The sequence below is a fragment of the Eschrichtius robustus genome, chromosome 3, assembly GCF_028021215.1.
Source record: "Eschrichtius robustus isolate mEscRob2 chromosome 3, mEscRob2.pri, whole genome shotgun sequence".
NCBI classification, from domain to species: Eukaryota; Metazoa; Chordata; class Mammalia; order Artiodactyla; family Eschrichtiidae; genus Eschrichtius; species Eschrichtius robustus.
In genome coordinates this window covers 119,432,202-119,459,278 of record NC_090826.1, presented here as the reverse complement: position 1 = coordinate 119,459,278, position 27,077 = coordinate 119,432,202, and the positions used below count along the sequence as shown (strand labels likewise).

The 27,077-nt window shown below is 41.2% G+C and overlaps 1 protein-coding gene across 2 annotated transcripts in view; it reads right to left on the bottom strand.

Annotated features, from left to right (window-relative positions):
• The window catches only part of DDR2 (discoidin domain receptor tyrosine kinase 2), a 159,571-nt gene that overhangs the window by 43,102 nt on the left and 89,392 nt on the right, over positions 1-27,077 (bottom strand). For both annotated transcript variants that reach the window (XM_068541173.1, XM_068541174.1), the window contains one exon: positions 19,119-19,227. In XM_068541173.1, coding sequence (XP_068397274.1) covers positions 19,119-19,200 — 82 coding nt within the window. In that variant the 5' untranslated portion in view covers positions 19,201-19,227. The remainder of the gene's footprint in view (positions 1-19,118; positions 19,228-27,077) is intronic.

Here is a 27,077-nt window from a genome sequence, read left to right as displayed (position 1 = left end):
CAGGGACATCCTGGGGAGGGGGCCTGGCTCGCCACGGCAGACATTCCTGGCTCTTTTGGCTATCAGCCATGTCATAGTGCCCCCAATTGCCATCTTGACCCCTAAAATACAATTCTTCACAATTTGAAAAGTTCTGTCCAACTGCCTACCTCTTTTTTTTTAATTTTACAGCACAGGAAATATAGCCAATATTTATAATGACTTTTTTTAAAAAAATAAATTTATTTATTTATTTATTTTTGGCTGCATTGGGTCTTCGTCGCTATGCGCGAGCTTTCTCTAGTTGCGGTGAGCGGGGGCTACTCTTCATTGTGGTGCGTGGGCTTCTCGTTGCGGTGGCTTCTTTTGTTGCGGAGCACGGGCTCTAGGCGCGCGGGCTGCAGTAGTTGTGCCACGAGGGCTTAGCTGCTCCGCGGCATGTGGGATCTTCCCGGACCAGGGCTCGAACCCGTGTCCCCTGCACTGCAGGCGGATTCCTAACCACTGCTCCACCAGGGAAGCCCGCCTACCTGTTTTTTACCCTCCCAGTAACCCGATGTGGTAGGGAGGGCATGTACTATTATTTTCAAATTGTATATGAGGAAACCAGCTGAAGTCCCATGGCTATTAAGCGATAGGGGTTTGACTTAGATCACATCTCTGAGTCCTAACCCAAAGTTTGTCCCAGTGCACCAGACTGCCCCGCTCTGGTTTAGCCAAAAGAATGACCCGAGGAAAGCTGTCTCTCCCAAGATGGCAGGATGCTGATGGCAGCTCAGCAGATCAGTAAGTGAGCTGCTCTCTGGCACCCTCCGTCCCTTCTGAAACCAAAGTTCGTTCCCGAATCCAGTCCAATCTCAACATCACCCACAGCATGATAATCTACTTGCTTGCTTGTTGCTTACCAAATCCATGGTTTTAAAAATATCCTATTGTTATTAATTCATTCACCCAATGATTGGGGGGGGGATTTTTATGGGGTTACAACAGCAAACAAAGCAAAGTGCCTTTCATCACAGAGTTGACATTCTAGGGTGGGAGAGAAGACAATAGCAAATAAAAATTTAATAGGGGAGGAGATGGTAAATGCTGTGAAGAAAATAAAGTACAGAAAGGGAATAGGTTCTCTTTTAACTAAAGAGATCAGGAAGACCTCTGAGATAAGCTGACTGAGCAGAGAGCTCAGTGAAGGAAGACAGCAAGCCAGGTGACTCCAGAGGGGAACATGCTTCGTGTAAAGGGCACAGGAAATTCAAGGGAAGTGCGTTCTTGGCTGCTGGAGGTACAGCGAGGTCAGTGTACCTGCAGTGGAAAGACTAGCCTAAGTTATTATCTAGCACCCTCCTTTTGCAGGCTAATGAACTCATACTCAACTAAAGCAAGCATTTCTGAGGGAGGATAGTACCACTTCCAATAAATTTCTCCTTCCTCTGATTTGTGACATTTTCAACATCTCAGAGCAGTAGGTACAGACTGCTATGTAATATAATTATTTCTGTGAGTCCCATCTCCCCTACAGATGGCAAACTTTTGGAGGGAAAAATAAAAGGACGGTATCTTGTTTGTTTTTATTTCTTTTGTTTCTCAGTGCACATCTGGGGAGAGAATAGGTGCTTAAAAAACATTTATCGAAAACAGAAGGTAAACCTTTGAGATAGATATAGATCAGGAATAAGAAGAAAGTTGAGTAAAATATAGTCTCCCTACAAAGCTCATTCCCTAGCTTTTTCCATTTCAGCCAACTCCATTCTTCCAATGACTTGAGCCAAAAATCTTGAGGCCCATCCTTGACTCCTTTCATACTTCATATCCAGTCCATCAGGTGATAGTAAATCCTATTAGTTACTCTAAAAATATTCCTGTATCCCACCTACCTTTTGCAAATATTGTGCTACCGATCTAGGCCGATTCACTGTCCCCTATCACCGAGAAGAGAACAAGAACCTCCTACTGGCCTGCTTTTGTCCCATGTATCTACTAAAATGTAAATCAGATCATGTAACTCTTCTGCTCAAAGCATTCCATTAACTTCCCATCTCACTCATAATAAAATTCAAAATCCTTACACATCATCTGTGCCCTGAGTGTCCTGGACCTCGTTTCCACCCTACCCTTCCCGTCAGCCATGCTGGCCCCTTTGCTGTTCTTCTAGCACACTGTGTGCTGCTTCTTCAGAAATCTGCATTTATTGTTGAAGTATTTAATTTAATAACATAATAACCTTCGTAGGGTGGAGGAAAGAGAATTGGAATACCACATTTCCCTTTTTTTTTTTCACATGTTAACATCTCTACAAATCTGAGTGCATCTTGCAAGCAAATAGTGAGTCATAGATAGTTTTGTTTTGTTTTGTTTTTTCCTTAGAGGCACAGAAAGTAATGATACATCTGAGAGTCAGCAGTTTCTTAAATTCGATGAAATATGGTAAGAATAGCATCCATTTAGAAGCATTTATCAAATGCAGGCAATGAGATAAGCATTTTGTCACTCATTATTTCAAGTTTCCCACTTATTACCCATTTTACTAGTAAGACTTTAAATAACTGCCCAAGACCTTTCACTGAGTAAATACTAACTCAGATTAGAATCTGACTCTAGAGGCTATGACCTCACTAAACTATACAACCTCTGAAAATCAAGTGATTTCAAATTCATTCCTGGCTCTTCCACTTAAACCAGCGGTCCCCAACATTTTTGGCACCAAGGACCGGTTTGATGGGAGACAATTTTTCCATGGATGAGGGGCAGGAGGGGGTGGGGCGTGGGGGGTAGGGGGAACGGTTCAGGCGGTAATGCGACCAATGGTTCGGGCAGTAATGCGAGCAATGGGGAGCGATGGAGAGCGAGCAGCAGATGAAGTTTTGCTCACTCACCCACTGCTCACCTCCTGCCGTGCGGCCCAGTTCCTAACAGGCCGCGGACCGGTGCCGGTCCGAGGCCTGGGGGTTGGGGACCCCTGATTTAAACTATGCAGGATCTGAGCAAACTCCACACATCCTCTTTAGATCTCAGTTTCTTCCTGTGGAGAACAAGGGAGTCAGAGTAGACGCTCTCTAAGGCAGTGGTTCTCAAAAGCCAGTCCATGGACCAATTACTTTAGAATCACTTGGGGATGTTCTAGAATACATATTTATGAGCCTCCTCTTAGAGATTTGTTTTTGGCATATCTGAAGCTGAGCCCAGGAACCTACATATTTCTAAAGTCTCCCGGGTGATTCTGCTGTGCAACCACACTGCTCCCAGATCCTTCCCAGCCTGGACCCAGGATGATCCTCTGGGATTCCGCCAGACAGCCAGAGAAATCCTCATTCACAGTCCCACTGGGCTTTCATTCCTGGCTATCATGTATCTCTAGTCACTGAGCCATGAGTGTAATGAGAACTGCTTCCTGGAACATCTAAAGTAAACCAGAAATGGGGAAGGAGGGTCACACGGGGTGAATCATGATCTTGTTGCAAAGAACTTGCCCACCAAGGCGCTGCTTATCCTGGGAACAGCAACCTAGAAGTTTCAACAGAGATGTTGCTGCTGTAGCTGCCTTCATGGAACATTTCAGTTCCATTATATTTCCTGGGCTCAGGGATCCTTTCTATTTTGTGTTCTAACTAAAGTTTTACAAGAATTTACCCTGTTTAACAGAGAAAGAGGGAGCGAGAGAGACTGAGATCCCACACAGGATACTCTCCTGGGTGTAAAGGACTATCAGCTCCCTCCCGAAGGCTCTGTTCTCCTTATCTATCGCTGTGGTAGAGCCGTGGTCCTCAAAGTATGCTCCCAGGACCAGCAGCATTACCAGCACCCAGGAACTTGTTAGAAATGCAAATTCTCAGTCTCCATCCCAGTCCTACTGGATCAGACACTCTGGGGATGGGGCCCAGCAAAGTATGGTGTCGCCAGCCCTCCAGGTGACTCTGATGCACAATCAAGTTTGATAATTAGAGGACCTGGGGGAGAAGATGAGGCTTCAGCTCTCCACATAAAAAAATGCAAATGTGTCAGAGCTCCCCTCGTCCTCATCCCCTCCAGCCCTTCCATCACACAGAAGGATTTAAGCCCATTGCGTGTAGACAGCAGAGTGGCAACAACATTGACGAAAACTAGAAGGGCTCTCCCTGAGTCAGGAGCAGGGTCTCTGAACCTCTGCCTGGAGATGGATATAGTGTTATTGGAGAGGAGGAATTCAGGATGATAGGTGACATGTTACCTCTGCTAAGAGGCAATCAAGGGGTGAGATGTAAACTTGGCCTCTGAGAATCACTGGGCCCATCAGTAAATCCCACAAATTTATCACCTGCAAATTTCTTAAGTCCAGCTATTTCTCTCCTTCCCCGCACCTCCTATGCAGGGCCCAACCTCCACCACCTCACATGTGGACAACTATAATGCCTTCTAGCTCTTCCTCCTGGTTCCCGTATTGTCCCTTCTCCATATAGTAGCACAGGTGAGCTTCCTAAAGCCTTATCCTAACATAAACCTTCTAACAGCTTCTCATTCTTCTCAGGATAATGTGGCTTCATCTTGGGACATCCCAGATCTTTGCTCTCTATATTCCAGCACACTGGTCTTATTTCAACTTCACAATGACACAAAGTACCTTCCAGCCTCGAGGTCTCTCTAAACATGATGTACCCTTTGCCTGAAATGTTCTTCCTTTCCCCTCCTTTACCTACTAACTCCTGTTCATCCTCCAGCTCTCAGACCACACCTCCCTTAGGGAATTCCTCTGAGCCCCCAGCTAAATTAGAAATCTCTGTTAAATGCTTATAATGCACTGCTTTTCCTTTATAGCACCTTTCACACTTGCAGAACAAATAATTGTTTAATTTCAGTCTCCCCACTAAACAGTACATATTTTGAGGGCAGGATCCTGTCTATCTTTCTCTCTGTTGTCTCTCTAGTTTCTAGTAGGGTGTCTGGCATTAACTGAGTCCTCAATAAATATCTGTTGAAAAAGTGGTAAAAGAAGAGTTTTATGTTGTTAATTATTACAGAACTTAAAAACAAAGGCCTGGGAAGTTAGAGAAGGATAGCCCCTACTAATGACATTTAACCAGGCAGCAGACATCTGAGACTTCCTTGTAAGCCTGGGCCATTACATATTTTATTGCAACCTATCATGGATTTATTCATGGATTTATTCATGGATTTGTTCATGGATTTATTTAACAAGTATATTTATTTAATGACTATTTGTGTATTTATTTAACAAATAAGGTTCTGCTCTGTGTAAGGTACTATTCAGAAGATACAGTAGTGAACAAGATAGAGAAAATGATTTATCTCATGGACCTTACTTTCTGGTAGGGGAGACACACAAAAGGCAATAGATTTTCAACAATCAAATAGGCAATCAGGGCTTCCCTGGTGGCGCAGTGGTTAAGAATCTGCCTGCCAGTGCAGGGGACACAGGTTTGAGCCCTGTTCAGGGAAGATCCCACATGCCACGGAGCACCTAAGCTTGTGTGCCACAACTACTGAGCCTGCGCACTAGTGCCCAAGAGCCACAACTACTGAGCTCGTGTGCCACAACTACTGAGCCTGCGTGCCACAACTACTGAAGCCCACGTGCCTAGAGCCCGTGCTCCACAACAAAAGAAGCCACAGCAATGAGAAGCCCACACACCGCAAGGAAGAGTAGCTCCCGCTCGCCGCAACTAGAGAAAGCCCGCGTGCAGCAATGGAGACCCAATACAGCCAAAAATATATAAATTAAATAAATAAATTTAAAAAAAATAGGCAATCAAATTGTCTATTTGACTATAGCTCTTATTAGCTATTACTATTTCAGGTAGTGTGACAAAACTATGGAAAACACTAAAACATGGTATGAGGATAAAAGTGATGGTGGGGAAAATGGGGGGTTCTTTTAGGTAACAACCTTCGCCAGAGAGTTTCCATTTTACTTGTGCTTGTTTCCCTGCTTATTGAAACTGTAAGCAATTTTGAGAATAGTAATCATATCAGATTCTTTCTTTTCCCCCTCACCATCTGCCAACACAGAGCACCATTAGATGCTCAACACAGAGCACCATTAGATGCTCAACACACATATGGCAAATAAATAAGTAGACAAAGAGGTAGAGAGATGGGTAGATGGACAGAAGGATGAATGCAAGGATGGATGAATGGAGACTGTGAACTTAACCACAAGTTGAATTCTTCAGAGCAGGTGCTGCAACTGATTCATTTCTCTGCCCCCGAACCTCCCAAAGTGCCTGGCCACAAAAGATACTCAGCCCATGTTTGCTGAAAAAATACCCTGCTCGGTTGCATTTCCCCGACAACGGTCAAGGTTTGTCAGAGTGAGCGCCATCTTGTTCCCAGCTCACAGCCATCTCCAGAGGAGAGTGAGCAGCAGGGATGCTCTTTCAAGGGCTTTGTGGGCATTTGCATGAAAGGAAGAGAAGTTCTGAAATGAATATTAGTCAGTGGAGGATCCCCAGCTCAAGCTAGAATAAGGCTCTGGGCCACAAGTGTTACAAACCCTCTTCAGACAATGGAGTGGGGCTGGAGGTCTAGAAGTTGAGACCAAGGAATATAAGGATGAGGAAAGGGAATTCAGAGGCAAGAGCCAGCAAAGCAGCCATTAGGCAAAGTGTCTTGATGAATCAGTATTGCCAGGGGCCTCAGAGAAAGGACACAGGAAAATAGACAAGATGATCTTGGATGGCCTTTCTCATCCTAGTGGGTCTTTGGAACCAGGATGAACCTTGGCCCAGGGCAGCCAACGTGGCACTTCTTAGCAGTACCAATGTGGTTTTCCTATTGAATATGACTATTTTTGGTAAACTCCTTCTGTGGAAGGGATCCCAGCCAATAGCAAAGACTCAGAATTGCCAAGTAGGCCCAAGTCCTAATTGTCAGGTCCCCTTAATTTCCCCCAAGCCTACCTCATTGTTTATCAGAGCCCATTCATCTGCCTCTGAGCTCCACATTATGAAATATAAAGCAGCATGAAAAGGCAGAAAATAGCAAGGGAAGCAAGAGACCCTGCAGCAAAGAAGTATCACCTGATTTTGCCTGCTGAGTTGTCTTGGTGGTTTCCTGATGCCTCCACTACCCACCAGTCTCCTGGACAGAGAAGCCAACTCACTTTTCCAGTTTCTCAGAGTGGAAAACTACCAGTACTGGCTGCTACATGCCCAGGCGGGAGCTTGGTCCATCCTGAGCTCTGGTAGAACCTGGCAGGCAGGCTGAGGAGAAGCAGCGGCCACCAGGCCCCAGCTTCCAAGAATTATTTTCACACTGTGCTGCCAAAGTTGAGAGCCTGAAAGGGCTGCTTGTTCCATGATGTTTACCATCTCACTGTTAGCTCCAGACCACAGTCCCCCATCAATGAGTGTCCTATATGCAGCTTCCAAGAAAACACACACACGACACACAGAAGGCCTGAGGCACGAAGAGCTGACAGCTGGGCCTCTCTGGGCACAGGCAAGGTAAGACTGACGGGGGTGGGGTGCAGTTATTAGGGTCAACCAGGGGACCCAAGACAGTCTCTGGCCTAAAGGAACATTTGCAACCATAAAACTTTAGAGCCAGGACTTTAGGAAACCAATCCCTTCAACGGCTCCATGTTAAATATCAGAATCTCTGAGCCCCAGAAAGGTGAATTGACTTACTCAAGGATGCACAGCTGACTAGGGTAATCAGGACTGAAATTCAGATCCCCTGATCCCTGGTTCCTCTTTCTTCAAGCTCAGGCTACCATGACCTAGTTTTTTCAGCTCCAGAAAGGACAAGGTGATCCAGTTAAAGAAGCTGCTATTTGGGCCCCTTCTCTCCATAAGCTCTACCTAGCAGGCTACTTCAGACTGGTTCACTGTGCAGGTAAATATCTACATAAAGGGATCTTGCTAGGTGCCAAGGAAAATTATTTGGGTTCCTCTAGGTACAATGAAGTTATTTTGCCAAGACCTCTTTTGCCCAAGTCTAAATTCCCCTTAGGAACAGTTCTTTAGAATTGCAGTTTTCCTAAAAGCCCAAAGTATTTTCCAGAAACAGTTATTGCAGAGCTCCAGAATAGGGGTCCCCAAGCTACACTGGATTTCCGGGTACTGAGATGAGGGTCAGACAAGATATGTTCTTCTTCCTGGTTAACAAAGTCAGCAAAAGGCTCGTAGTAAAATAGTGTGTTCATTCCCTCAACAGGGAGGTAGGTTGAAGACACAGCTGGGTAGCCATGAGTCAGGAGTTGAGAAGAAAGCCACGGCATAGTTTGGAATCAAAACAAGTCTATGGGGCTTCCCTGGTGGCGCAGTGGTTGAGAATCTGCCTGCTAATGCAGGGGAGACGGGTTCGAGCCCTGGTCTGGGACACATGCCGCGGAGCAACTAAGCCCGTGAGCCACAATTACTGAGCCTGTGCGTCTGGAGCCTGTGCTTTGCAACAAGAGAGGCCACGACAGTGAGAGGCCCACGCACTGCGATGAAGAGTGGCCCCCGCTTGCCACAACTAGAGAAAGCCCTCGCACAGAAATGAAGACCCAACACAGCCATAAATAAACAAATAAGTAAAAAAAAAAAAAAAAAAAAAAAAAGAATCTACTATTAAAAAAAATAAAAAACAAAAACAAACAAACAAAAAAAAAACAGGTCTATGCTTAAAACTTGATTCTGCCATTTCCAAATTGCGGGACCCCCAAGACAAGTTACTAAGCCTCTCCGAACCTCAACTTCCTAGTCTTTTAATAATCCTGCCAAGCAGGGTTGTTGTGGAGATTTAATATAATGTATGAAAGAACGTAGCACACTTCCTGGAAGGCAATAGGGCTCAGTAAATGATATCTAGGAGAAGGAGAGGGGATATTACATTCACGTTTTCTTAAGCAATTAAAAGATTTTATGGCCTTAGGAAGATTAATTAAACTTTAAGCCTCTCAGTTTAACAGTAATAGTAGTACTTGTTTATAAGAATGTTGTAAGGAAATATGAGTTATATATGTCAAGTACTTAGATAGTGATGTTTAGAACAGAGTAATGCTTAGAACAGTAACATTTAATAAAAGTTAGGTGTTATTTATTTTCTTAACTATTTTTACTCTGATTCATTCTAAAAAAAAAAAAAAAAGATTGGAATTGGCTTCCAAAGATGTATAAGATACTAAGTAAATAAATAAACAAACAAATAAGTGGAGAAATGTGGGTAAGGGGAAAGAGAGCAGGGACAATAAGATAAGATGGAGCTAAGGTTTGTATCCAAAATATTACATTTGGTTCTATACCTTTTGCTGGTGATGGGCCTCAAATTTGTCTCTGAGCTTCCTACTAGCCAATTCGAAAAGCAAAGCATAATCAGTTAATGTGAATCACAACGGCAACGAGATAAAAGTGAACATTTTATTTCTGTTTCCAGGTGGCATGGAGTAGCTTGCAGTAACCCTCCCCCTGAGGAAAACTGGAAGAACTGAATAAAATTCACAAATCATCTACTTGAAGGCATCTGATTGCTGCTGAGGTAGTGAGAACAGAGAAACTGAAGCTTCAGAGAAGGGAGAATCTGACAGGCGACATAACTTCTGTAGTCATGTGTAGCCCTTTGCCAACTGGAGGCAAGGGCAAGAGGCTGACTCTGGGCTTTGCACTGGTGAGAGGGTCACTAGAGGATAAAATCTAAGAGCTTTTGAAGTAGACCTGGGATCCTTCTAGCAGGCGGCTTTTTTCTTGCTCAGCACATTTGCCAAATGATGGGGCTGTGTAGAGACGCAGTGGAGAAACCTAAGGAGAAACCCTCTGAAAGCCTGAACTGAGTTTTTGAGTCTGACAAAACAAAGATTAGAGTTCAGGACCCACCAGGAAGAGAGGCCACAGAGAAAACACAGGAGTTTTTAAAAAGCACTGAATAACGAAGAATCCAAGCTTATACCCTTACCAATTGTCCAGAGTGAAGAAATTCTACCCTACCAAGTAAAGGCAGATCCAACTGCTTTCACTGTTGGCCAATCTGGACTTCGGGTTCACCTCCTCTTAAGAAAATCAAAGATGCAAACACATTTCTAAAGAGAAGACCAACCCAGCCTCACAGAGAAGTGGGCCAAGTCAATTTCAGGACATCTTAGTGGTTATAAATAAAGAAAAATTTGTTTGAATTTACCCCAGTATTTGTAAATTTCTTACTCTTGGCACTTCAAGAGAGGAATTTAGATTCATCCTCATAAAAGAAATTAAGGATTAATTTTACTTAATCAAGAAACACAACCAGTAGCCATAGATATACCATGTCGTTGTTGCTGTTATCATTAGTAGTTGTAGCAGTAGTAGTAGTAGTAGCAGTAGCAGCACTAGTCGTATAGTTGTAGTAGTAGTAGGATAGCCATCCATCACTACTGAGCAAGTTCCTCAATAAGAAAAGCTATGGTGGGCTTCCCTGGTGGCGCAGTGGTTGAGAATCTGCCTGCCAATGCAGGGGACATGGGTTCGAGCCCTGGTCTGGGAAGATCCCACATGCCACGGAGCAACTGGGCCCATGAGCCACAACTACTGAGCCTGCGCGTCTGGAGCCTGTGCTCCGGAACAAGAGAGGCCGCGATAGTGAGAGGCCCGCGCACCGCGATGAAGAGTGGCCCCCGCTTGCCACAACTAGAGAAAGCCTTCGCACAGAAACGAAGACCCAACACAGCCAAAAATAAATAAATTAAAAAAAAAAAAAAAGAAAAGCTATGGCAAAGTCCTAAGTATTGGTCTAACCTACTAAAAACAAACAAACTAATATTATAGCTTTCTCAAGGTGGTTTTAGCCTGTTCCCATAGCCAGGGCTTCTCTTATGCCAGGATGAACCATTTCTTAAGTTAGCAATGCTTATACAGAGAAGATACTCTTCATTGTTAGACCTTATATATTGACTACAGCTTACAGCACCCAAAAGATTAAATCTGAATCCCTCCCTTGAAAAGTCAAGAGTAAAAGCTTTACACGTATTTGGGTAAACTTAAGCACATTTTTCTTTATTTATAACCACTAAAATACTCTGCCCACAGGCCAAAGGAGGGAGACCTTAAGCTTTTAGGAATAAACAGAGGCTGCACTCTACCTCTGCAAGGCGAAGGGCTCTCTCAGCCCTCGGACATCAGAGGCTGGACCTCTTTACTGCACATTAGTAGCTGCAGCTCAGGGAACTTCAGTCTATCATCCTTCTGCTTTGCACTCCCGTCATTTAAAGGGATGATATCATATGGCCTCTTCTCAGCTTCTGAACATCTTTGTGAGATCAAGTCTCACATGGCATAATTTAGATCCATTTTTGTAGAAAAAACAGAGAAGCCTGGGAGCTTCTTAACTTCCCTTCCTTCCTGCCTTCTTTTTATTCCTTAAATATTTATTGATTGCCTCTATAAGCCAAGCACTGTGATAGGTGTCCGTCATGAGGACACAAGAGATCGACACCACACCAAATAAGACAATAGCCAAAGTCATAAACATCTGTGAAGCAGGAAAAAAAGAAGTTGCATACTTTTTAACAACTCACCACCTCCCACTTAAGTCCCCCCCACTCCAAAACCCTCATTGTTTTGAATGTCTTAACTTTTGCTTTACTTTACTGTGTATGTGTCCAAACCACTGAAAAATTCTGGGAGGGCTATCTTACCACATCCATGCTCTTCAGAGGCCTGTTGGCTAAGACCAAGAGCTAAGTCAACAATCACACTATTCTCCCCAGAAAAAATACACCGTCATGGATATGCTCAGCCTGGGCACACGGCCCTGAATCCCTTGGAATTAGGATGGCCGGAGTTCAGGGCTGTTAGAAACCCCTATTCTCCAAAGGTAATTTGAGTCTCTCTTGGAGACCACAAGGGATGATAATAGTCACTAATGAACACTTTTTCTCTTTCCTCCTCCATCATCTGCTTGATAGAAACTATTGTTTTATAGTGTTTGGGTTATTTTAATTTCCTTCTCTTCCAAAAGTAACAAATCACAACCCTTGATATTTGCATATAACTTTCCAAAGCCCATTGACTTCATTATCTCATTTGGTCTCCCTATAGTAACCCTGTGAAGTGCAGAAAGCAGAGTTTATTCTTCCCATTTTATAAGGGAGCAAAGTGAGGTGCAGAGATTTAACTAAAGTCACTAAGCTAGATAGTGACAGAGCTGGAACTAGAATCTAGATCTCTCAGCTGCCGTGGTCTCTTCACCATCTTTGTTGTCCTCACACTCTGCTGTCAGCACATACTCTCCACGCTGTCTGTAATATGACCTCAGGGTCAAGAAGAAACACCAATTTAGGGGACAATCTAGAAAGAGGGCCCAGAGAAGCTTATTGCTTGTTTAGATTTTAGAATGTCCTGATCCCATATTTGTTGAAATCTTACAGCAAAATGAACGTGCATCCTGGGAGGGAAGACATTGGCAGAGCATTTTGTTATCACTGGGTGAAGCCAAAGCCTTTGATCAGAAAGCACTTGTCACATACCGAGGATCCCAAAATCATGTGGTTCCTGTTTTTGGCAACACCTTGACCTCATCTTTATCCTATGACCCCTCAGTGACAACCACCTCCAGCCTCTTGTTTTTCTATTTGTGGCTCTGTGCCTTTACTTGAGCTCAGTGCTCTCCCTTCCTCTTTTCACTGAGACTGGCAAATTCCTTTATCTCTGGGTCACACTCATACCTTCACCATCTCAGCCAGCGTGACATTGGAGACTTGATGTGATTGGGTAGCACAAACATTCAGTGAGTCTAACACTCCAGGAGGCGGTAGAGCACAGAGGTCAAGAATGTGCTCCCCGGAGGAGAATCACATCCCAGCTCTGCCACTTGGCTAGGTCTATAATCTTGAGTTACCTAATGTTTCTGGGCCTCAATTTCCCCTCGGTGAAACTGGAATAACAATACCACCTACTTCATAAGATGATTGTGAAGATTAAGTTTGTTGACGCCACTTAGAATGGTACCAGGAATATATTAAGTGCTCATTAAATATTAGTTGGTATTCTTCTTCAAAATTTGCATTCTCTTTTCCCCCATTTGGCACAACTAAGAGTGCTTAAGGGGCAAATGAGTTCCTGTTATCCCCAGAGAAAGATCCTTTTACTGGCAGGAAGGATACCAAAGGCCACCCTGAGGCTAGACTCGATCAACAAACATACAAGCAAGAAAGAGCCAATCTGGGCAGCAGCTAGCATTGCTCACTTACGAGAAATTCAACCCAGGAGGTGCCTTCCCAGGGCCCTGCTCAAGCCATATAAAGTACACACGTACACATACATACAAACACACAGCCTTAGCACCTCAGGCCTGATTTCAGAAACCTGGAACTAGCACCACATTCTGATTAACAGTTGAGGCCCCATAAACCCTCTCAGCACATCTCTGGAGAAAATGAATAATGAGAACCCTGGGAAACAAAAATGATTTTTCAGTATGGAAATGTGTGTAGGTAATGTAGCAGGTATCAGCCTTGGTGGGGGACGAGGGAGTGGGGAGAAGGGGGCAACTCTGTGCAGAAAGCACCAGAGCATCTCCAGTACTTTGGTTTCTTTGCAAGGGTGAGTTGGTCCGGAAGGGCTTCTAGCTCTAGCCTTGCTTGCTGAGTGTGCTAACAAGATCGAGGTTCCAAGTGTGACCTCTATAAGATCCTGTTGTCTTACCCTATTCCTTGGCTTCAGGCTGTCCCTCAAACCCAAATTACCTCTCACCCCTATAAATGTACATCAGAAGTCACAGAAAGGAGATCATGAGGCTGCCCAGCTACACATGATTATTAGAGAAAGATCATTTCCTCAAATGGCTCCCAGAGGAGTGGGTAGTCTGGTGGAAGAAACCTGGGGTCCCTGCTTTGCCATTAGCTATGTGTGCAGTCATGGACAAATCATTCACCCCCTTTGACGCCCAGTTCCTTTATCTGTAAGATGAGAAGGAAGGACTTAAATATTTCTAAGGTTCATTGCAGCATGAATAGCCTAGGATTCTAGGTCCCTAGACCCTAAGAACTCACTGAATGCAGGACTGATGCTGGAAAGAATAAAACCACAGGGATGAACCGAAAACCAATTTGGAGCCAGTAGGAGAACTCCTCTCTGAATCTCAAACCCTTAATGTCTTTGTTCCTCCTTTCAAAGTGGGAACATTCCAGATACCAAAGGAGGACTCCCCCACCCCAAAGCTCTGAACTGCCAGCAAGTTGCCTGCTTCCTATGAGGGGAAAATCTAGGATGGAAATGGGAAGTCCCAGCATTGCCTTGCCCTGGCTCTGTACCATGAATCCTAAATGCCTGGGTTGCCTGTTGGGGAGAAGAGGTGTTTCTCCCTTTTCCAACCACAAGTAGTTGTCACAAGCCAAGTCAGGAGAGTGGAGCCAATTGCCCCTGTGCTCTTCACATACAGCAGTTATCTAGATGGCTGAGCGAGTCCTCAGGACTTCAGGTTTTCAGGACTAGGTTTTCAGGATAACCAGGTTACTTCTATTTCTTCCTCCTACCTGGAACTCCACAAGGTTCTGGACCCTTAATGGCCACTGAAACACTGGTTTTATACATTCTGGAGGAGCCTGACCCTGGTGACTGATGAAACAACTTCAAAAGCCAGGCGTATTCTTGTACTTCATTGTGGAGTCTAGAGGTGTCCATTTCCCATGGAGGTAGCCTCGGCTCTCCTATTACGTCCAGTAGCCCCAGCCCAAGTTAAGAAAGAGGGTTCTTGACCCATGGACCCTACCGGAGGATGGCAAACTGCCCTATTGGGTCCTTCGCTCATCACCCTGCATGTGTACTCTCCCTCCCTCCCAGCCATTGCTTGTGCTATTTCTTCTGTCTAAAAGGTTTCCTCTTGGACCCACCTCTAGAGAAAAAGATGCCCTAGGGAAGGTGGCTTCTAGTACTATGAAGCTCCTGCAGGCTAGGCTGGGGCGGGGTTTCTGGACTCAACTTCTCACTAGGGAGCATTTTAGGATTTCCATTGTAAAAATATTCATCAGCTATCTCCTATGTGCTTAGCCTTAAAGGCAAGATTCTTCTGAAGTTCAGGCTTTAGATCCTTGAGCCTGGGAAGTGGCAGGGAGCTGGGGACAAATGGTCTTTCTTACAAAGAATAGCCATGCAAGTTCAGGGACCCTGTTTCCAAGCCCAAAGCCTAGCAATATCTTCCAATATGGGCAGTAAAGTTCCCATACCACTAAATCATAGTAGGTTTGTGACAAAGGATCTCATACATTATCTAATCCTACTTCATTTTACTACTGGTGAAAGGATTAAGAAAGTACAAAGGAAAATATAATGACTTAGTGTTATGCAACTAATTTAAGACCAAGCCAAGGGAAGCAACCTAAATGTCTTTCAACAGATGAATGGATCAAGAAGATGTGGTGTATATATACAATGGAATACTACTCAACCATAAAAAATAATGAAATTTTGCCATTTCACCAACATGAATGGAACTGGAGGGCATTATGCTAAGTGAAATAAGTCAGACAAAGACAAATACTGTATGATATCATTTATATGTGGAATCTAAAAACTACAACAAACTAGTGAATATAATGAGAAAGAAGCAGACTCACAGATATGAAGAACAAACTAGTGGTTACCAGAGGGGAGAGAGAAGCAGGGAGGGGCAATACCAGAGGGGAGAGTAGGGGATTAAAAGGTGCAAACTATTAGGTATAAAACAAGCTACAAGGATATACTGTACAAAATGGGGAATATAGGCACTATTTTGTAATAACTATAAATGGAGTATAACCTTAAAAAATTGTGAATCCCTACATTGTACACCTATAATATTGTACAGCAACTACACTTCAATTAAATGAAAAAAAAAAACAAAAAAACCAAGCCGGGATTGTAACTAGGATTGTTCTCAAAATAATTTTCTAAGTGAGTTAAATATTATTTTCCAAATGAACTGCAAATCATTCATTAGAATGTTCTAATAATATCCAAATCATTTGATGATTTGTAGAAATGTTGTTCAGAAATTGTTGGTATGATTCTTTGATGCAGATGCCAATAGCTAAATGATTCTCCTGAGACAAGATGTTGACAGAGGGAACTGCCTCAAACTTTTCCAATGACTTCCTCCTTGAACTGACAGTCAGTAGGTCCCAATCCCTGATGCACTGTTGTAGCTAGAAGAGGGCTAGGCACACTTTTCACACTTCAAGACTATGTACACACACCTGTATGTCAGTATTTCCCATGTGGACTTGCAAACCTTCCACAGCAGCCCATAGTGACAATACCAGTTTCAACACTACCACTACTGGAAATGCTACTAACATCACCTGACCCACTACCTGCTTTGCTGCCACTGTCAAAACTCCAGTGCTTCAGAGCAGTGAGCCACCAGCCCAACTGCCCTCATGCCTTGACCTGTATCACACTAGCACTACTCTGCAGCCTCCATGGGGGTGGCAACTGTAGGACACTTATGATCTCAGTTGTAGAGAATTTCTCTAAATAGCAACATTATTCTCCCTCTGTTGGCTTCTGCTTCTTTGTCTAGATTGATATTTTTAAATATTCAATATCCTTATTATGAATAAGTCATACTAAGACAGAAGGCTCACTGACCAATGGCCATGGTGAAATCTTCAAAATGAGCTTAAATCAGTGTTTGTTTTAGACTTTATATATTAATTGAATTTAATACTTAGCCCAGTTACTATTTGCCAAACAATATTTACACTTAATAATCCATTAAAACATATTTCAATATTTTAACAATAGATTGTATATAAGATTTGTTTACAACCCAATTCTCCTGACTTAACTCCAACATTTCATCTATTTATACCAAATGGCCAGCCTGTGGGGAAAATCTAACTGGCCAAGAATTTACTCTATTACTTTCAGTCCTTCGGTGACACCAATAAGGACTTCTGAAAAGTCATCCTTAAATCAACATGCATTTATTATGTACCTACTCTGAGTTCATCAGTGTGTGCGAGCCCTAAGCCTCCATGAGCCCCAAGCTTTGTGACTAGACTCACTGCTTCCCATTGCTTGTCTCCAGCTTAACTTGGTAAAATACCAGAAATGGTAGAGGGAAGTATTATCCCCTCAACATACCTCAAATATTCCATGTTCCTATAAAGATCTTTGCAAGTCAAGACCTTTATTTCTTTTTCCTTGGCAGAAAGAGCCAGTAGAAATAGTTGATGCCAGGAATGGGGGAAAATGTTTTAAAGATAACTGCTTGCTGTCTTCAAACAGCCTGTTTTCTGTTCCAGGGCTACAGCAATGTTGTCAAACACAGATGGCTAGCTCTTTTGGTTTAGTCATTTAAATAGCCTCATGTCATACCAGTCTCTATGAGTGTGCCAAGCACCAAAACATCCTACCATTCTGTGCATTCACAGCAACTCTTCCTTGGAGACCAAAGCAGGGGGAATGACACTGGGCTTGGTAAATGTAGTAGGAGGCAACCAGACTTCAACTAGGTGAGAGGAATACAAAGCAGAAAAATGAAAGAATGGTGTCAAAGTTCAGATCTGAGATGCACCAACTAAGCTTATTATAAGAAAGTAGTAAGGTGAGAATTTCACAAATGTACACTCATGCTATATGAAGAAGAGGAAATGAAAATGCCCTCAGGAATCCAAATATAGAATGAAGCCACTGGAATGCTCATACACTGCCATGGGGTGTTATATTGGTAAAATCACTTTGGAAAACTCTTTGGCCACATGTAGAGAAACAGATTATATGAAACATATAAGTCACTTCTAGGTATATACTCAAGTCTTTTGACTTGAGTATATACCTCTATCAAAAGACCTTTACAAGAAGGGTTACAGGAGCTTTATTCATAATGAGCTCAAACTGGAAATGATCCAAATTCCCATCCACAGTAGACTGAATAATAAAATATTCAAATAAAATAATAATATACAACAATGGAAACATTCACCAACTGCATGCAATGATATGGATGAATATCATGAACAAAATATTGAATGAAAGAAGCCAGACACAAAAGATGACTCCACTTATATAAAGTACAAAAACAGGAAGAATGAATTTATGTTGTTAGAAAACAAAATAATGACTACCCTTGGGGTGAGGGTGGGGAAAAGTGACTGAAAGAGAGTGTGAGGAGAGCTTCTGAAGTGCTGGTACAGTTCTGTTTCTTAATCTGGATACTGCTTAGATGGATGTGCTCAGTTTGTAGAATTCATCAAATTGAGCACTTATGCTATATCTACTTTCCTATATTTATATTTGTGGCAAAATGAAAAAAATGACTTCAACCCTTCACACTTCCCTTCCCTGAAGGTATTCAGACCTTCCCTGTGTAATTTTTTGTGCTCTCCACTCTGACTCTGGGCTTGGCCACGTGACTTGCTTTGGACAATGATATCTCAGAGAATATGACTCAAGCACTGGCTTGAAACATGCTACATGTTTCCCTTTCTGCTCTAGCTGCTGTGCAATTTCCATTAAAACATATCTATACTAATCTGCTGGAAGAGAGCACAGCAAAGTTGCCCCAGTTGTCAGAGCTAAGGCCATCCTCAATGAGCCAATAACCAGCTTACTCCCAGATATGTGCATGAATCCAGAAGAGACCAGAAGAATAGTCCAACAAAGACCAGACTAAATCACCAATTTTGCATAAGTTGTTATGCGGCATTACTATGGTAATAGACAAGTGATACAATTGTATAGTTCAATTTAAAGTTAAAATATACGTGTGATTTTAAAAATTGGGGGAAGGGGACTAACATACCTATTTTTGAGCATGGCCACACCCTGTAGGAAAGAGAAACTGCCTGAGATCCTACAAGACCAGGGTCCCCAAAGCATAACATGACATCCAAGTAAAATACAGGCCTCAGACAGCCAAACATAACTAGAAAACCAACCTGCAGAATTTCTCCAAGCCATCTAAAAATTCTCTCCTTCAGTATCCCAGAAGATGAAGAAGCAAATGTTTGCTTCTTCCATTTCCCATTTTTTAAAATTTTCCTTTTATTCTACCCTACTCCATATAAGAAGCCCTTTCACAATATTCAACATGTCATAGAGAGAGTATAGTAATTTCTGTTCCTGCTATGGCCAGGTTTCACCATGGAGGGAAAAAAAGGGAGGGAGGAATGACCTTTTGGGCCCCTTAGCAGTGCCTTTCCCAAGATGAACATTGATGGGCTTGAGTGTTCAGCTGTCTTCCAGCGTGGGGCTGAGCAATGGCTGTGTTACCTGGGTTAACCTGAGCTTTTGCAGAACTCAAGATAGGCAGCAGCAGGAGCAGCACCAAGGGCATTCTGGGAATCAGGATCATCTCAGAAGATGGTGTTGGAACTGGAGCCTGCAGCCCACCAAAAATGCGGGAAAACAAGAAAGACAAGGAGAGGAAATGAGTGAGGCAGTTACTTTCGACATGAATGAACACAGCTTGCATCTTTGTGTTCTTACAGTGTTTATTTCTATATTCAGAACTTTAAATCACGGATTTTAATACTTGAATGGGACATTCAATAGTCACATACTATAAGAATTTTCAGACTCTGGGACATTCAATAGTTATGTAATATAAGAATTTTCAAACTCTATTAGATCATATACTCATGGAATTAAAATTAGCCAAACTATAGGTGGGTAACAAAGTTTTAGTAAGATAAATACTTACCCAAATTGTGAATGGTGATAAAGTAAAACTTACATTTACATTGTTTTCATAATTTTAAGATTGATTCCAGTATTAAACCAAGAAAAACATTCAATGACGTTAATGTGTTTGCCTTTCAAAAGATGTAAGGTCAATATTTATCCTAATTTATTAGCTCTGGAATGATACCTGAAATTCTGTATTTTTAAGCTCCCCCAGAATAATCCATGTTATTAATGGATTAGAGTTGAGACATCAGCATGAACTCACATTTAGCTTAATAGAGATATAGATGGTCACATATGGAAATATTTATAGATATGTGTACACACAGTACACACACACATATATCTACCTCCTTGCTATATAAGGTAAGAGGGCCTAGAAGCAATGACACCCCAAGAGCAATGAGCAAACCTAGTACCCAGATCTTGACTTCTAATACCATTATCCAATAAAAGGAACCAGGGTTCCTTGGAGAAACTGCTAATTCCAGGACTGGGGCAGGAAATACGATGATCTTGGAGAATCTTTTAGTGCCAGATGAGCCTGGAGAATTTTTAGTGCCCCAAATTGAGAAAGCATACACAAAAATGATGGGGATATGGCAAAGGAACACGGAGCCAACAGAAGGAGTTCCCAGTGGCCAAAGCTGGAACAACTTAAGCAACAAAATGAATAAAGTAGTATTGGATTATAACTCAAGATATAAAATAAATATTTACAAGTCCATGTTGATATAAATAAATGATTGAATAAACAAATGGAGGAGAGTAGACAAATTTCTCATGCAAAAGAATTCTAAATAATTTATGTAGATACTCTCTACTCTTAAAGAGGTGGTGCATGACCACCCCTCTCACTTCCCCACCCCCGACTCCTTAAGTGTGAGCTGTACACAGTGACTTTCTTCAAAGAGTATAGTATGGAAATGGAGAAGGTAATTTTTCAGTAGAGAAACATGACAAACACTACCTCAAGCCAGATGATCAAGGTTAGCATCAACTTTGATAAGTCACACTGATAGTATGTATCCTTGATATGATGTGATGAGAATGGCACTTAGCCTCTGTGGTCTTTTTCCCAAAAACCCATTACTCCAGCCTAATCATGAGAAACACATCAGACAAATCCCAATTGAGGGAAATTCTACAAAATTCCTGATACATAATGCTCAAAACTGTCATGGTCACCCAAGATTAGGAAGCCTGGGAAACCGACACAGCTAAGGGAGACAAAGAAGACAGGACGACTAAATGTAATGTGACATCCTGGATGGGATCCTGGAACAAAAAAAGGACATTTGGGGAAAACTGAGGAAATCTGAATAAAGTAGAGACTTTAGTTAATAATGATGTGTCAATATTGGTTCATTAACTACGACATATGTACTACACTAATGTAAGATGTTAATAATAGGGGAAACTGGGTAGTGGGTAAATAGGAAATCTATGTACCATCTTTGCAATGATTCTGTAAATATAACACTGTTCAAGAATAAAGTTTATTTAAAAAAGAAAGTCTCTTCCAGGTAACACTAATAGTCAACAGACACTGGATCCACTGTTAGAAAAAATATGTAAAACAAAATTATAAAGGGAGACAAAATCCCTTTAAGCTTGAGTGATCAGAAAAGGTTTCATGAGGAAATCAGCATCTGATCAGATTCTTGAAGGATGAATAAGATTTTAATGGGCAATAATGGGAATAGAGTAAATAATAGGATGACATAGCTAAGACACTTTTTTGAGGAAATAGGAGCTTTCTATGATGTTTTCTAGGCAGTAGAACTCTGACCCACCCAAAGTGGTAAGAAAAAAACATAGGTATTCAGATAGTTCTGCCTGAAGGGGATGGTGCCAAAAACTAATCAAACACAAAAGACTAAAGGGGCGTCATGGTAGGGGGCAGGGGCAAGTGATCCACAGACAACAAAAGGGTGATGATCATAATTTCATGGCATTGTTTTGGAGAGATAAAATATGTCTCAGTGCCTACTCACTGCCAGCAGCAGGAACACTGTGTTTCTATAAATGAGTCCACAAACAAACATGCTCAGAAAAGAAACACACAGGCAGACCTTGGAGACATTGATCTTGGCTGTAGTCTAGCACTAACCCATGACCATGATCCAGGATGTCCTTCTACAAAGATCTGAGCTCCTTGTGAGCAGCCATTCAGCCTTGCGAGCACTGCCTTGGGTAACCACCCTCTCTTAGCAGCCTTTTGAAGAAGAGTGCTACAATTCTCTTTCATGACACCTTCCTTGTGGGTTCTTGGCCATTACTTTCTCCCCTCCACGACCTTCCCCAGTGGTTCCTTCTTCAAGGACTGTCTCCTACACCTCATTCCCTTCACACACTGAATTTCCTTCTATTAGATCCTCCATAACATTGTTATAAAATTACCCGTTTAATCATTAGCTTCAAAATGACTCATTCTTGTATCTCCAAAAGAATACATTATATCTCGTACAAAGGAGGTGCTCAAAAACAGTTTTTAACTGAACTAAGGATTCACAAGTTGCTCCAAAAGTGTTCACTGAACTTTCTTTTGGAAACACTTACTTGGTTGCAGGCTGTGAATCTCCAATACCAGTGATTATTTCTGCTTTGTTTGCTTAAAATTAGGGTGTCCAGCAGCTAACAAACACAAAAGAACCATTAACAAACCTAGGAGTACTATAACTATACCATGGATATCTAACACGTGCCAAGGACTATCTCATGTAATATTCACAGTAACCCAATGAGGTTTGTTTTCATCAGTAAGGTAATTGAGGAGGAAGAGGTTAAAACTGATCTGGTTACACAGCTGATAGGCACCAAAACTCATACATGAACCCAGGGTTTGTATTACTCGAAAATCCACTTAGGTCCTTTTGTTGTTGTTTATTTTGTTTTTCTCTTTGTTTGTCATTATACTACACTCTCTTTTTTTTTTTTTAACATCTTTATTGGAGTATAATTGCTTTACAATGGTGTGTTAGTTTCTGCTTTGTAAGAAAGTGAATCAGTGATACATATACATATGTTCCCATATCTCTTCCCTCTGGCATCTCCCTCCCTCCCACCCTCCCTATCCCACCCCTCTAGGTGGTCACAAAGCACTGAGCTGATCTCCCTGTGCTATGCAGTTGCTTCCCACTAGCTATCTATTTTACGTTTGGTAGTGTATATATGTCCATGCCACTCTCTCACTTTGTCACAGCTTACCCTTCCCCCTCCCCATATCCTCAAGTCCATTCTCTAGTAGGTCTGTGTCTTTATTCCCATCTTACCCCTAGGTTCTTCATGACCTTTTTTTTTTTTTTTTCTTAGATTCCATATATATGTGTTAGCATACAGTATTTGTTTTCCTCTTTCTGACTTACTTCACTCTGTATGACAGACTCTAGGTCCAACCACCTCACTACAAATAACTCAATTTTGTTTCTTTTTATGGCTGAGTAATATTCCATTGTGTATATGTGCCACATCTCCTTTATCCATTCACCTGTTGATGGACACTTAGGTTGCTTCCATGTCCTGGCTATTGTAAATAGAGCTGCAATGAACATTTTGGTACATGACTCTTTTTGAATTATGGTTTTCTCAGGGTATATGCCCAGTAGTGGGATTGCTGGGTCATATGGTACAGCCACTATGGAGAACAGTATGGCGGTTCCTTAAAAAACCACACTCTCCTTTGATCTGGCCTCTGCTACGTCACCAGAGCTATACTCCTGCTCAACATTTCTATTTAGCTACTTTCAGACTTCTTTCATTTTTTTCTTTCATTTCCTACCACCTCAGGGCCTCTGTTCATCTGGGCCATTTCCTACCACCTCAGGGCCTCTGTTCCTCTCTTCATCTGGTTCAAATCTCCATTCAATGGTTACTTCCTCAGTGAAATATTCTCTTACCCCCTTGATTGTACAGGCACTGAAAGAATCTTATAATTCTTCTACGTAGAAATGATCATAATTTATAATTGTATATTCGTTGTTGTGGTTGTCTTATTAGTGTCTGCACCCCCATAAGCTCCATGTTTATTTTACTCACCATTGCATTCCCAGCACTTACCAGAGTGCTGGATAAATAGTTGCAGAATGAATTAATGATTGTCTTGAGCCACATACTCAGTGATTGTATCTGGCTATTCCAAATTCCATACCCTAAAAGGAAGTATCTCCAAAGTTTATAATAAACCGACATCACCCTTTACTGCCTCTTTGAATGAATTTTTCCAAAGGTTCAATATTTAAGCAATGTGACATGTGAATAGAATCCATAAACATACATGGAAGAATTTCAAGAAGATAAAAGGTCCTTCTCTACCCACTTCTTTGGTTAACAGTGCAAATTCCTTTGAAAAAAATTTATTCAAACCTTAAAAATAAAAATAAAAAGTCATTGGCCTTCATTCATTCGTTCAGCAACTATTTTCTGAAAGTCTATTAGGTGCTGTTCTAGGTGCTAAAAAAGGCAGTGAAGACCCCTGTCATCATGGAGCTTATAACACACAAGCAAACAAGTAAATAAATAAGAAACCTAAAGAGATATACATGCCAAGAAGACAATAAAATGCTGTAATGTGATGGAGAATGGATGAGGGCTATTTCAGGTAAGGTGGTCAGGAAAGGCCTCCCTAAATACAGGATTGACAAAGAAATAGATAAATAGAACAATGAAGAGAATAGACAATACTCATATACACAAGAAAAAACTCATATATAAGTGGGAACTTTCTATATGAGAAAAGGGGCATTTAGAATCAGTGAAGAGTTTCAGATGATTCAATAGCATTTTCAAAAACAAATAAAGGTATCTTCATATCTCACACAAAAATAAAGAGCCCAAAATGTAAAAATAGAACTATAAAATTATTTTTGGAAAATATTGAAAATCTGCTGTGAGCTAAAGGAAAACCTGCATAAATGAGACAGAGAAAGCAAAATCCACAAATGAAAAGAATGATAAATTTTTTCATCAAAATTCAAAACATCTTTGAGGTAAATGACATCATAAACTTAATAGACAAACAACAGGCTAAGATAAATATTTGAAATTTTAGAACAAAACAATGTGTATGTATTTTTCTGGTATAAATAAATAACCTCTATAAATCATTTTTTTAAAAACCACTAGAAAAATGGGCCAAATCAATAAAAAGCATTTAACAGAGGAAAAATATAATGCCAGTAAACATCTAAAAGCACTCAACCTCACTAGACTCAGAAAGACAAACATTAAAGCAGTAGTTGAATACCAATTTTATCCATCAGATTGGCAAAAATTTTGTGTGAAACTATGAAATTTGGCAGTAGTGTGGAGAAATAGATACTCTCATACTCTGCCACTGGGTGTACAAATTAAAAGATAATTTAAATTAAAACATATATATAGACTCTGATTCATACGTTCCACTTATAATTTACCCTAGGGAAAGATTTACATATTTGCACAATGAGGTAGGCACAAAGAAGTACTTTGCAATATTTTTAAAAATTTTATTTTATTACAGTAAGAACAATTAATATGACCTTCCCTCAACAAATTTTTATTTTTTTCTTTTTATTTTTAAAACTTTTTAAATTTAATTTTACTTATTTTTTTATACAGCAGGTTCTTTTTAGTCATCAATTGTACACACATCAGTGTATACATGTCAATCCCAATCGCACAATTCATCACACCACCCCCCTCACCCCTCCGCCGCTTTCCCCCCTTGGTGTCCTTATGTTTGTTCTCTACATCTGTGTCTCAATTTCTGCCCTGCAGACCAGTTCAGCTGTTCCATTTTTCTAGGTTCCACAGATATGCGTTAATATACGATATTTGTTTTTCTCTTTCTGACTTACTTCACTCTGTATGACAGTCACTAGATCCATCCACGTTTCAAAAAATGACCCAATTTCATTCCTTTTTATGGCTGAGTAATATTCCATTGTATATATGTACCAAATCTTCTTTATCCATTCGTCTGTCGATGGGCATTTAGGTAGCTTCCATGACCTGGCTATTGTAAATAGTGCTGCAATGAACATTGGGGTGCATGTGTCTTTTTGAATTATGGTTTTCTCTGGGTACATGCCCAGTAGTGGGATTGCTGGATCATATGGTAGTTCTATTTTTAGTTTTTTAAGGAATCTCCATACTGTTCTTCATAGTGGTTGTATCAATTTACATTCCCACCAACAGTGCAAGAGGGTTCCCTTTTCTCCACACGCTCTCCAGCATTTGTTGTTTGTAGATTTTCTGATGGTGCCCATTCTAACTGGTGTGAGGTGATACCTCATTGTAGTTTTGATTTGCATTTCTCTAATAATTAGTGAGGCTGAGCAGCTTTTCATGTGCTTCTTGGCCATCTGTATGTCTTCTTTGGAGAAATGTCTATTTAGGTCTTCTGCCCATTTTTGGATTGGGTTGTTTGTTTTATTAATATCGAACTGCATGAGCTGTTTATATATTTTGGAGATTAATCCTTTGTCCATTGATTTGTTTGCAAATGTTTTCTCCCATTCTGAGGGTTGTCTTTTGGTCTTGTTTATGGTTTCCTTTGCTGTGCAAAAGCTTTTAAGTTTCATTAGGTCCCATTTGTTTATTTATGTTTTTATTTCCATTACTCTAGGAGGTGGACCAAAAAAAGATCTTGCTGTGATTTATGTCAAAGAGTGTTCTTCCTATGTTTCCTCTAAGAGTTTTATAGTGTCCGGTCTTACATTTAGGTCTCTAATCCATTTTGAGTTTATTTTTGTGTATGGTGTTACGGAGTGTTCTAATTTCATTCTTTTACATGTAGCTGTCCAGTTTTCCCAGCACCACTTATTGAAGAGACTGTCTTTTCTCCATTATATATCCTTGCCTCCTTTGTCATAGATTAGTTGACCATAGGTGCGTGGGTTTATCTCTGGGCTTTCTATCTTGTTCCATTGATCTATGTTTCTGTTTTTGTGCTAGTACCATATTGTCTTGATTACTGTAGCTTTGTAGTATAGTCTGAAGTCAGGGAGTCTGATTCCTCCAGCTCCGTTTTTTTCCCTCAAGACTGTTTTCGCTATTCGGGGTGTTTTGTGTCTCCATACAAATTTTAAGACTTTTTGTTCTAGTTCTGTAAAAAATGCCATTGGTAATTTGATAGGGAATGCATTGAATCTGTAGATTGCTTTGGGTAGTATAGTCATTTTCAAAATGTTGACTCTTCCAATCCAAGAACATGGTATGTCTCTCCATCTGTTTGTATCATCTTTAATTTCTTTCATCAGTGTCTTATAGTTTTCTGCATACAGGCCTTTTGTCTCCCTAGGTAGGTTTATTCCTAGGTATTTTATTCTTTTTTTTGCAACGGTAAATGGGAGTGTTTCCTTAATTTCTCTCTCAGATTTTTCATCATTAGTGTATAGGAATGCAAGAGATTTCTGTGCATTAATTTTGTATCCTTCAACTTTACCAAATTCATTGATGAGCTCTAGTAGTTTTCCGGTGGCATCTTTAGGATTCCCTTTATATAGTATCATGTCATCTGTAAAGAGTGACAGTTTTACTTCTTCTTTTCCAATTTGTATTCCT